At 34.5% G+C, this 13,393-nt stretch overlaps 1 protein-coding gene across 3 annotated transcripts in view; it reads right to left on the bottom strand.

Moving 5' to 3' along the window:
* Positions 1 to 572: 572 nt before the first annotated feature.
* ELOVL7 (ELOVL fatty acid elongase 7) overlaps positions 573 to 13,393 on the bottom strand; it is a 70,413-nt gene continuing 57,592 nt past the window's right edge. For 2 of the 3 annotated variants that reach the window (XM_010974898.3, XM_064480857.1), the window contains exons 5-8: positions 13,123 to 13,179; positions 10,683 to 10,788; positions 5,829 to 5,965; positions 573 to 3,304 (exon numbers count right to left, since the gene is read on the bottom strand). In XM_010974898.3, coding sequence (XP_010973200.1) covers positions 3,095 to 3,304; positions 5,829 to 5,965; positions 10,683 to 10,788; positions 13,123 to 13,179 — 510 coding nt within the window. In that variant the 3' untranslated portion in view covers positions 573 to 3,094. The remainder of the gene's footprint in view (positions 3,305 to 5,828; positions 5,966 to 10,682; positions 10,789 to 13,122; positions 13,180 to 13,393) is intronic. The other variant, XM_064480860.1, reaches the window with a different exon arrangement.

Raw genomic sequence — 13,393 nt, forward strand, 5'->3', positions numbered from 1 at the left:
ACTATATTCAATATTCAATATAGTTTATATATAAAAGTTATATATAATATATGTAACTATATTTATAGTTACATACATTATATATATTAACTATATTCAATATCTTGTGATAACCTATAATGAAAAAGAATATGAAAAGGTATACATGTGTGTATATAGGTGTGTGTGTATGTGTGTATATATATATATAACTGAATTACTATGCTGTACACCAGAAACTAACACAACATTGTAAATCGACTATACTTCAATTAAACACAAAAAACAAAAAAATTTAAATGCCTTCATGAAGCCTTCCTTGCTTGCTAAGTGCCAGGACTTTCACTTATATGGTATCTATCACTTACTGTCCCAGTAACATAATCGCCTTTGCCAGTCTGGGAGCTCCAACCTGCGGGATGTCCCAACTGGATGGTAGGTATCTTTGTACTTTGTATCACACAGGGCTCTGAACATAGCAGTTGTACAACAAATGTATAACATGCTTTGGTTAAATGAGTATTCAGATTAAAAACCACTTATCTATGCAAACATATGCAGTTAGATTCCAAAATGAAGGACTCACACACATATACATGTAACACCACAAATTTATTATAACACACAACAACCAAACCCAAACTTTGACAGTATCTACAGAGTTTCCCACTGTCTTAAAAACTTAACAGAAAAAAGGGATATTGAAGAAATATAACCTCACAATCTTACAATTTATGGCACAATGCAGTCTGCTCAGTTAAAAATTCTACTCAGTTTAAGACTGTAAATTGGAAATGCCCCATAGATACTTAAAATTTTATTTTTATATTTATTTATAATATACATGTAAGTTCCAAAGGATTTATAGAACTTTATGTCATAAACCAGGTTTTGTAGCTGGGCTTTTATTTGTTAGGTAAGCAAACTCAAAGGCAACGAGGTCCTGAAAAGTGGATGAATCCCCAGCAGAAACTCCTTTAACAACACAATGCCTATCCAGTCCTACACCAAGTGATACCCATCCTGATCTGCTGATGTTCGTAGGGAGTTACTTCTACCAGCTGTGATCTCTTTTCGTGTAGCGCTCTAGCTCTCCACCTCCAGTCACAGAATGTAGAATGCGGCTGTACCACGTGTTGCTGCTAGTTCAGAGGCACCTCAAACATTTTAAAGACTATGAGAAGAGGTTGTTCAGCACAGGTCAGAAAGTATGCAAGAAAAGAAATCAAACTCTCCTGTTTCATCTTCTTTTATTTTTGCTTCCTTTTGGTTTTTGCCCAAAAAGTCTCTGGGTCTTTGGCAATTGTACGTATGTGTGATAGCATTCGCCTTACCTCCCCGTATTACTACAGGTTGGATCCAAAGAGCCAAAACAGGAAAACACTGAGGGAACCCTGAGATCTCAGAGAGAAAATTAGAACTTCTCTTTCTTTTATCTTTGCTTTCATGTTCTTTTTTATTTATTTAAAAAAATGAAATTCTCCCCATTTATCAACCCTTATCTTCTCACACTGTAAGCAAGTGAAATCACTAAAGGTCACTTAATGGCAAATAACCTTATGAATTTGGTGAGTGTGAAGAGAAAAGGCCGTGGTAGAGACTAATGGATTAGGAGGGAGACACCTAACACTGGGAGTTTACAGTTAGTACAATTAAGTATCACTGTGTGTTACACAGTAACTGGGGTACTAATTGCTTAAAGTTATACAAGTATAAGGAGTCCTTCAAAATCAAGAATAAATGTAACAAGAAAAAAAGGCAATGAGGAAAAATTCAGGAACATCAATATTGCTGCTTCTTGGGCAAAACTCTACTGATGAGTAGTTGGGTTCTCCAACAAGAAAACATGAGAAGAGAATTTCAGAAAATAGCCAATTATAAAGAAATGAAAGCTACACAAATGAATGTCCATCTTTCGTTATATACTTTATAAGTTTGAAAAAAAGATATGCAGGCTGCTAATTAATTCCTAATTCTGGAAGATATTTTTTCAAGCAGTGAATCTGTAATAATTATTATGTAGTCTCTCACACTCTCTTTCTTTATGAGAGAGATCCCTGTAACTAAATCTCCCTTGGATAATCTCTGTGCCACCACGTGCCTCCAGTTACTTCACAAGCCACTCTCATCCATCTCTGGAAACTGTGTATAACGAATACTGAGTGGTCTAAAAATCATTTAATGTGTGCTAATGATATGAACATTTATACATCCAATCAATGTATATTTAACCAAGATAATCCTTTAAACCATGACAATACGAGAAAGTGACATTACAATATTACAGACAACAGATTTTTTTCCACTGAACCATGGAATACTGTTTCCATTGACAAATTCATCTCTTTACAGAAATACACGAAGTTTACTGTAAAACAGGAATAGCAACGTGTTTGTTAAGCCATCAGAACAATCCATCGTTTTCAAAATATTAACTTAACCTTAGTTTCAAGTGCACCCATGTACTAACCTAAAGGATCATTACTTTTAAAGTTTACCCAACAAAAGTGTTGTGAAGAAGTCTTACAAGCAGAACTGGTGCCAGCCTACCCAAGAGATCCAGCACAAATTACTGTTAGTGATTTTAAATGATAACTGATCAAAACTTCACTAACGTTCATCCACATTAGCTCTTTAGAATGGGAATTTAACTCTAGAGTAAATATGGTGTTTTCTGAATATAGTCAACAAGCAACAAAGCCAGAGTCCACAGTTAGAGGTTTCCAGACCTAGCAGAAGGAATCTATTGTACGGAATGGACATTTGTCCATGCTCAAAATATCTAATGATATTTTTCATCTATACTGGACTTCTTTGAAGACTACTGTACTGTTTCATATCCTTCTTTCATTCTAAAAAAAAATGTATTAAATAAAACTTTTAGATTAGGTTTAAAAGCATCTGAAAAACTGGCTGCTTCAGGCTCTAATTATCAGAAGACTTTACTATCTGGGAGCTTTGGGCTCTCAAATATCAGAAACCCCAATAACTTATCATAAAAATACAAGATCTTGATTTTGAAAAATATATAAAATGCACTGCACATGGAAATATCTCGATTGTCAAGGAAGACAAGCTATCAGTCTAATTCATAGACTTACGTTGTGCTTGAATTTCAGTGATCTTTGTTTTTGCAGATTCCATTTTTCACGGTTTTGGGTAGCCTCTGACCTTTGGTGTAAGCACGGTACCAAAAATGGAGAAAGAGCAGCAGAAAGATGCACCCGTAACTCATAATGACGTATAGAAAGACGGGAAACTGGTAGTTGCAATCCTCCATGAAAAAGAACTGGCCTATGTGGATGGTGATAATAACGAACTGGACCTAACAGATGAAAGAATGAGAAGTATTGTTCAGAGATGAAGAGTCACAAAGGAGCAATTATTTAATGCATTCTTTGCCTGCTTATGTTTAAACACTCTCCAGCCACATCTAGCCTACTGTTGGACAGGGAATTTAATCTTTCAGTCTAGCCTCCATGGGAGTGATAGTGGGTGGAACACTGTCAAAAATGCAGATGGGAATTTGAGACTAGTATTCAGTCCCAACAAAGTGCACAGCTCCAGGGGGTGCTATGTAAATGTCCCTGAGCAGAGCAGCGCTGCAGCTCTTTCCAACTCAGAAAACCATCAGTTTCTGACTTGAGTTTTTGACTGATGAAATGCACACACCCCTTTATGGCCTAATTTTCTAGGACAGTTTTGATTTCAAACATTCTATCCTGTTGATAGACCAGATATTCTATTTGGGGAGAAATAAAAACATTTTAATTAGAGACCCGTTAATTTTGTAGGAGCCAAAGCATCTCTGAGTCCTCATATCTGCCACCTATTCTAGATAAAAATATGTCACAGACAAAATTATGTCCCATCTGCCAACTGCAGCAGAGAATCTGCAAGGGGTGAGTGAGCACTGGTGACCCTCCTAGCGATGCCCAAGGGCTGTGTGATCCAGAATGTTCTACACAGTCTTAAGAGGGACATGTTCTGGGCTCATGTCCAGGTTTTCTGGACATCTTTTTTCTCATAATTAAAAGGCAATGTGTTCTGTAGAAACTTTAGAAAAGTAAAAATCTATACCTAAAAATAAATTACAATTACCCACAATCCATTCTGTTATAACCATAGTTAAGATTTTCACCTAGTTTCTATTATCATCATCATCAGCTTTCCTTGCATTATCTTAAGGCATGTTTAGGACATTCCTGTGCAGTGACTACAACTATTCCTCTCATTTTTGCAGATGAGGAAATCTTAGAAAACCTAAGCAATATCTTCAACATTCTCTGCAGGTATGTTTGTGTACAATCAAAATGTTTGAAATAATAATGAACAAACATCTATCCTTTTTTTATGTAAGTATTTTCTCACATTATGAAAAAGTTTTTACAACATTTAAGAATATGTTAAGTGAAAAAAGCATAATACAAAATTCTATATGCAATATAATACAAATCATGCAAAAAAGCATACACACATATGCATAGAGGAGAAAATCCAAATGTGAATGAAATAAATCAGCCCTGATTATCCCTCAGTGGCAGAATTATGTTTGCTTTTCTTTCTCTTTGCTTACCTCATTTCACCACAATGAGCATATATTACTTTACAATCACAAAAAAAAATTAAAAAGAAAGGAATTGTGAAATATTTCCATGACTTCATAATATTTTAAAGTAGGAATTTAAATAATTTATTTCACCATTTCCTTATGGTTGATTATTTAGGGTGTTGTCACTTTTGGATACAATAAACAACCCTGCAAGGATATGCTATGATATTGATTTAACATCCTGATACACTAAAACCTCACTCTCTCATCTGGGAGAACACACCATATGAATATGCTGGATTTCATTTAACAAGTTACAGAATTTTAATAGAAATTAAGCTTCAACAGGCTATCTACACCTAAATCCATACTTTCTCTTTAGTATTGCTGGCAGAATATGACACTAATTTATTACAGACTGTAAGTCTGGAAATACGAGAATCATAGAATTCTTATCTTAACAGAAGGCAAAATTTAAAGCAAATCATCATCTCCAACCCATGGTTACTCTTCAAAAAAATTGCATGCCATGTATTTTTAGGATTCATGCTTGGAAAGTATTATTAGCTCTAAATTGAGTGCCTCTGCTCCTTTGAACACTGTTTACTTGAGGACAGTATTTAAACTGATGTTATCAGAAAAAGACACTTAGAGAGAAATCGTAAATAATTTTCATGACTTTGTAATATTCCAAAATAGAAATTAAAATAACATATTTAGCCACTTCTTTATAGTTGGTAGTTTAGGGTGTTTTCAACTCTTTCAGTATATATATGACACTACCACTCTACACCTTTAATCCCCACAGTACTTTTACTATTTGGTACAAAAACAGGCTTATAATTGTTATTACTAGATAGGCAGCCCTACAGGAAGGCTCCTAAGTCCCTCAAAGTTACGTTCCCTCAGGGTCATTTAGCTCTAGAATATGGAATTTCTAACTTCTAATTTAATATTATGCCTGTTGAGGTTTACATAACTTTGAGATTATTTTGACCATAAATATATTTATTTTATATAAATGCATAAAATAGTATAAAATGGTATAAAGAAACACATGCTGGCTTAATTGACTGAGCCTCCTGGTTACTAAATGTGCTTTTATTTCAATAAAGTTCTTGACAAAGTTCACATAATACAGAAAAGGTGATGACAGCCTGCCATGTGGGGCCAGACACTTTATATCACTATGTTTTGTAAACCTTGTATTTTATTTAGTTAGTATCCTCATTGATAAGGAAGACAAGTGACTCCAGTTTAGTTTCATATCTGGTTTTAAAGAAAATTCGTTACTCACAAGCTGTAATGATGTCAAATATTTTTTCCACCACAGATATTTCTGGTAGGCTGGTCCCAGTGCACACAGTCCATAGTAGGAATACATAACTACATGTACAGCTGTATTCAGAAAGGCATGGAATGTTCCCAAACCACCTGGAAAAAAAAAAGGTGGTAAAATGGGGGCACTGCTCCTTAAAATGAGATGTATTTTAATCTAAACTGAGGTTTTAGTATAATTTCTTTAATTTTAGCAGGAAGAAAAATATATATATGAAATATCACTCTTGTTAAACAGCCATCAAATTAGACAGAGCTGGATAATACATTCATTTACTAAAATATAAAATACAAATCTTAAAAAATAAATTTAGCAAGTCTTTGTTCTGTTATAGCTTAACCTTAAGATGATCTTATGATTTAGATTTACTTTAACAAATTGAATTACCTTTTAAATATAATATACTGCTAAATAATAGTAATTAAATTCATTTTAGTGATGATTAACATATCTAAAGCACACGAAGTACGTTAATCTTAAGTGTATAACTTGATGATTATTTCTATCTAACCAGACACCTATGTAACCACCACCAAATTCAAGATACAGAACATTTCTGACACTACAATAGGTTCCCATGTGCCCTCTCCAACAATATGCCCCTCCCAATGGAACTTTTATTCTGACTTCCATCATCAACTATTAGTTTTGCTTGTTATAAAACTTCATATAAAGAGAATTACACAAGATGTATTCCTTGTGGCTACCTCCTTTCCATAAACATACTGTGTTTAAGATTCATCTGTCTTGGTGTGTGTGTTAGTAGATTGCTATTTTACTGCTGTGTAGTATTACATGATACGAATGCATAATAACGTATTTGCCCATTCTCCTATTAAAAGACATTTGAGTTGTTTCCAACTGGGATTATTATAAATAAAGCCACAAGAATATTTTTCTACATGTCATTATGTGGAATCAAATTCAATTTTTGCACTCTCCATAATTTTCAATAAATATTTTTAGTGCCACAAAATTTTGGCAGTAAAACCACTGGCTGTTCATCAACTAATGAATTAGTTGACAGTGGAGGAAAAAAAACAAGGCTCTTCCCTAAGATGCACAGTCTAGAAGAATCTTCATTCTTTAGTGTAGCCTCATTCAGCTTAGTAATGTCGACCTGGAATTTAAATTTTTCTCTAAAATATTCTGTTTTCTTTATTCTAGAATTCTTTAATTTTAGAAATAAAGCAAAACCTCACAAATGTGCCTGCTTATGTTAGAGGAAGGACTGAATTCATGAACACTGAGTTATAGAAAGCTTAAAGCAAAATACAAACTTATTACTTTGAATATAGTCTAAGAAGAAATGTCATAAAAACTGCTTCATAGTAGAAATAGTTATTTTTAAAAAACCGTTCATAATTGCAGCAATGCTAGATAATTCTAAATACTACCACTGCTAAAGTACCCCCTTAAAAGAACCTAATTTAAATAATTACTTTTAAGTAGTTTAACTATTCCCCTAAAGTCTCATTTATGCTATACTGCGCTTCATAAACTTGCCTCCCCTGAATAGAGTAAATTCACATTTCAGCTAATCTGTTAATTATCACAAATTTCAAGTCAGAAAAAACTGAATTAATGAAGCTTATTAACAACTTCCCAGCCTATTATTTACATATGGATTTGTCTTATTTCCCAAAAGAAACTTGAATAAGTAAGTGTGGTGTGAAAACACCTTTTCTAGGGTAATTTAAAAATAGAAAAGTTGTCTATTTCTGATAGTTTAGGAATCAAACTGCTTAACATGGGGACAAGCCAAACACCTCAAGTCCATTGCTGTCTCACAATTACATACACACAGGAAATCTATTTCACGCTTGATAATGAACTACATCAGATAGAGCCTTTCTCACTAAGACACTTCTCCCATTTTTGGTAGAAGAGTTCTATTTTCCACTCAGAAAGTCTCACCATTTAAATATTCTAAAATAAGGTCTTATGAACAGGAATTTAAGAAAGCACTAATGTAGCTAAGAGTGTTTAGTAAGGCTTACTGATCAAAATAAGCTATCAAATAAAATTAACTTACTTATTTTCTCTAGTAATGATACTTATTTCTAATTTTTTCATATTTAAATTTTTTTTAGGGGCGGAGGTAATTAGATTTATTTATTTATTTTAATGGAGGTTCTGGGGATTGAGCCCATGACCCTGTGCATGCTAAGCACGCACTCTACCACTTAGCTATACCCTCCTGCCTTAATAATGAATATTTTCTTAGTTATTTTAATGTTTATTCACAGAACAATCACATTTTAATAAGTAATGCTTTTCATATCTTCTTTGGAAGGATTTTCTAATAAAGTATTTTCTAAGCTTACTTTCTTCTTTATAACAGTTCTGAAAAGCAAACACCTCAGAATGAATTATAATTAGTACCATCACATTTTACTCCTTTGGTTTGGAAAAAATAAAGGAACCACCTGTGTAATTATCACAATTCTCCGTATCTCTGGAAGGGAATACATACATAATTAATATAAAAACCTGCCACAAAAATATTTTCATCATATTCAAAAGAAAATCTGGCTTGCTATTATCCCAGAGAGGAAGACAATAGGCAAACAGGAAATTAAATACCAGATAGAGATCAGCTGTGCTCAAGTTTCTAAAAGGACAGTTTAAACTGGACAGTTTCATTCTAGGAATGAAAGCCAATGCCACACCACACTTCTGGAAATACTCAAGTCTTGTTGTTGTGCTTGTCACTGAACAGACATCAGGTGTACAAGTGTTTACTAGCGTCCACATGAGACTGAATAGAAGTGCCAACTTATGGAACACATGAGAGAGAAGAAAACATAATTTTCTACTATTTGCAATTTCTAAAGCAGAAGGGGGATCAAGGTGTAGACAATGAACCCATTGCAAAGTGCTTTATGTCCATGAACATGGTAACACTGAAAACTTGAGGCATAGTATATGTTTAAATGTTCATCACTGAAAACATCGCTTGTTTTTGAAATGGAAGCCAGACTAACAATGTACTCAAAGATAGAAATCAGAAAAATGCTCAACTCTATTCTTCAAACAAAATTTATTTTTCCCATTGTAGAACTAACAGATAGTCAAACTAGAAAAATTAGAAAATACAGAGATGGATAAAGAAGGAGAGGGAGACCACTTTTGTCTCAGTTATTTATAAATCACTGTATTTATGGCTATTATCTTCCTATAGATATTTTATTTATTTTTATTTTTCAGTGTTATAATAGAATATTCTGGTCTTATGAAAGAAATCTGAATAAATAAATTATAAGGATGTGAAAGCACCTTGTCTAGCATACTTTAAAAACAGAATAGTCAGAATAGGCATCTATCTCTGAAAATTTAGGAGTCAGGCTGCTTAACAGAAGATGAGTTAAATGCCTCTCAATAGCATTTGCATTTCACAATTATACACACAAGACGTCACAACTATTCTATTATTGGATGTTTAGGTATCTTCTAATTTTCACCAACAGAAATAAGGTGTCAAAGAACATCACTGTTGGAAGAACTTGAGAGGCACAATATGCAAGTGAGAGAAAAAAAACATAGAAAGTAAAGATAAGTAAAAAAATGGAGATTAAATAATATAACTACCTTTGATCTGTGAAATGGATACAAATGGGACTATCCTGTTATAATGTGAGTTCAATTTTTAAATTAACATATGTACATTATAAGAAAAACAGCTACATTTACTTTAAAAAACTCTCCACAGATAAATGCCAATTTAGGGCAAGGAGATACCTCACATACTGGAAAATCCTACATCCTTAGGCCATGGTAGGGACAGCCATTTTGGCTCCCTGAGGTTCTGGCTTATCCATGTCCCCGCATACACAGAGACATGCAGATTTTCCCTCCATGCGTAGGGAGTCTAAAACTCAAGCAGGAGTTTCTCAGTTGTGGTTTCTCTTCCCTTTGTCTTGCAAAGTCAGAATGCCTGATTGATGTGAGCTATTCACAGAAATGTCCAAGCATTCATTGCCTAGTATGGGTTGCAGGCCTACGCGAAGCCTTCTTAAACGTAAGAAACTGGCACAAATAAATGCCCCAACTAACCTTTGCTAATAAGATAACAATATATCCTTGAGGATATCCCTTATTTAAACTTTATGGATAGGGTAAGATTACTTACCTGCTTGTTATCTCATATTCTAGATGTTCAGAAGCATAAAACCAAAACTAATTAAAGACCCTTCTTGCCAAGCTTATGAGTTAAACTACATTTGACCTAAAACACAGTATCAAGACATCCTTTAATATGGGAAAGTGCTTGGTGAGGGGGGAACAACCTCAATCTGACCCATCTTCTTTAAAGTAAATAAATAATATAAAGAAAATCAAGTTGTTATGGAGATGGGATGTGTATCAGTTTTTGGAAATTTGGAAACAAAGAAGACCCAGAACTTGAGATAAATACTGTAACTTCCTGGAAACATACGAGGAATAGTTATCTAACTATATTCCTATAAACCCAAGGTTTTTACATTTTTATTTGTTTATTATTTATTTATTGAAAGAAATTTAATACTACTCTATAGGAAAATAATAAAATCCAATCAAAACAACTAAAGGATATGTGTAGAAGCCTATACCCAAAGTTCATGCACATTTAAGAGTGTGGGGTGGGGGAGGGATCTAGTTTGGAGTACTATGTTTATGTCTCAGATAATTAATGAAAGTCAGAAGTTTGATTAAAGTAATTCTTTGACGTTTTGAGATTCTTTTAAATCACAGTTAAGAACAGAATTTATGCTTACAGCATACAGAAATATTATCATTTATAACACATGATCCCAACTCTCCCTTGGCTACCTGCAGCAAATTTGACTCCAAACCACCAGGTCCATGGCATGATGGTATGATGGAAGACATGCAGGAAAGTCACTTGACTATTTTTCTTACGTAGAACAAAAAAGATCTGAAATAATTTAAAGAAAATCAAGTTCATATAAAACCATGCAATAATTTATCTAGTGTTACAAAGTGAAAACTATTTCATGTTGTAATGTGCTTTGAAAGAATTGGCTTATAGAAGGCTTACAGAAGCTGCTGATTCTTTAAGGGGCAGCTCAAAAGCGAATTAGTAGGAGAGAACTTAGGTATGATGCTTAGTCAAGGAAGAACCAATCAACAGGTGAAAAAATATTATGTAGACTTAAAATCAAAGGTACAAAGTGAAGAATATGACCAAAAATTACTGAAAAAATGTTACTGGTAAAAAATTCTGTGAATTTTGACATATATGGGAAAGCAGAGATGTTTAAGTCCTAGGACTGGAATTCTACGTTGCTCCTTAACATATCCTACTAATTCAGATAAGGGATCAAGCAAACTGAAAGAGAACTTGAAGCAAGTCAAAAGTTAGCCAATTATTACTAAAGAAAGATGAAGCAGGACATACTTGAAGAGTTAATAGGGGAAACAGGATGGAAAAGAAAGCAAAGCTGCTTAGGAAAAATGAGAAGGGCAACCAAAGCACCAACCAGGTTGAAACCCAGTGGTTTACAGAAACTCTATGAACAAACAAAGATGTAGGATAGGAAGGCTGTGAGGGGGAAATTCTTTTTTTTTTCCCCAAAAAATATTCAAAAGCAGAATTAAATGTTCAAAAATATTCAAAACTCAGAAGATCAGTGATGAGTCAGACTTCTAAATAGGGGACTAAACAGAGTAGCAGAAACAAAAGTATTCATAAGAGTATCTGAGAAACGTGGTTCAGAGGACATATAGGCAGCAACAGTTTCTTTATGGAACCTGGCACTGAGAACATGCAAAGCAGAAACCATGAAGCGAAAATGCATTTGCTTATGCACATGGAGGAAGGCAATGTGGTCCAACAGAAAAAGCCATAAACCAGCAATTTGGGGTCCCAGTCCCAGTCAGTAGCGGCATTCCTCTGGGTGAGTCTTGTAACTTTCTGGCTTCCATTTTTTTTTTTTTTCAGATTGAGTGCTCTGAGCTAGATCAGTGGTTCTCAACCCTGTCTGCATATTACAATGTCTGAGAAGGTTTTTTGTTTGTTTGTTTGTTAGCTTTTAATGGAGGGACTGTGGATTGAACCCAGGACCTCCTGCACTCTACCACTGAGCATACATACCCACCCGCTCTTGTTGGTTTTTTAAATAGCCACGCATGATCTCTAAGTCTAGACTCTCTGACTCCAAATCTCTGTGGGTGGGACGCAGGTTTTTGTTTTCTAATGCTATTAAGTCTACAGTACCACAGGATTGAAAACCACTGGACCACAGCAGGGGCTCTTAAAGTCAACAGCAATAACATCACTTGAGAACTTGACAGAAATGCAAATTCTTGAGCCCCACCTGAGATCTACTGAATCAGAAATTCTGAGGGTGGGGTGCAGGCACATGTGTTTTTAACAAGTTCTCCTGGTGATTCTAATGAATGCTAAAGTTTGGGAACCTTGGGATTCTATACTCAATAAATTCTCCTTTCTAATTCTAACATTTTGTGCAGCCAGCTGAGAAGGTAAAGCACGTTGAGATTTGCTACAAGAAATGTAGTTGTATATATTCTGAAGAGAGAACACACTTATCAGTCTTACATCCAGAACTGATTCCAGACAACTAAGATCCACATGCCACAAAGATACAACGGATATCCAACTTTCCTTTGTTTCTGGAAACAAAGGTGCAGAGCTTTCTCCTCTCATCCTGGATCCTAATTTGTGGCACTTGCTTCTCCCAGGGCCCCGTCACTCAAAGTCAGAGTTGATGCACAGGAAGGGAGAAGACCCAGGAAGCATGGACTTCAGAAAAGCAGCTGGAAACAGTTTTGATATTACCAAAATTATTGATAAATTACCCAGGGGTAACTTAATATTCTAGTGTAAGTTTATGAATTTTGAAGCAGTTATTCTCTTAAAGGAGTATGAATGACACAGTACTTTGATACAGAGAACGAAAGGTATTCCCTGCTTCTTGCTTCCTGAACTTCACAAAACAACTGTCATCAGTCTTTATAAAGATGCACAGTTTTGTAGTGTATGTGACAGTTACATTCTTATCTTAGCCAGATGTGTAGATACATAAGAAAATCTTTTGGAGTTTGCAAGAGACTGAAAAATAACTTCATCCTATCTATTCTCTAAAATTGCTGATAATAAAAAGTAGAAGATAATAGTAGGTCTGCCTGAGAAAGAGAGATAACCAAAGTTACCAGACAACTGAACACTCAGTTTATTGCTTTCATTGAAACATCAAACATTTATCAAATATGGTGACTACATACTCACAGTATCTAATAGCTCAATAAATTTGGAGATGTAATAAAGCCAGCAGGTGCGTGCCATCTGCAGAAACACACAGAGATATGAATTTTATTTTTTTTAACATAGAAGAAAACTTTATTTTTTCTAATTTTGGCAAAATTCACATTACATAAAATTTACCATCATAACCATTTTTAAGCAGACAGTTTGGTGGCGTAAAGTACATTCACATTCTTGTGCAACCATCACCACCATCCCATCCAAAGAACTCTTTTCTGCTTACAGGACTGACACT

Source organism: Camelus dromedarius, chromosome 3 (genome assembly GCF_036321535.1).
Source record: "Camelus dromedarius isolate mCamDro1 chromosome 3, mCamDro1.pat, whole genome shotgun sequence".
Lineage (NCBI taxonomy): Eukaryota > Metazoa > Chordata > Mammalia > Artiodactyla > Camelidae > Camelus > Camelus dromedarius.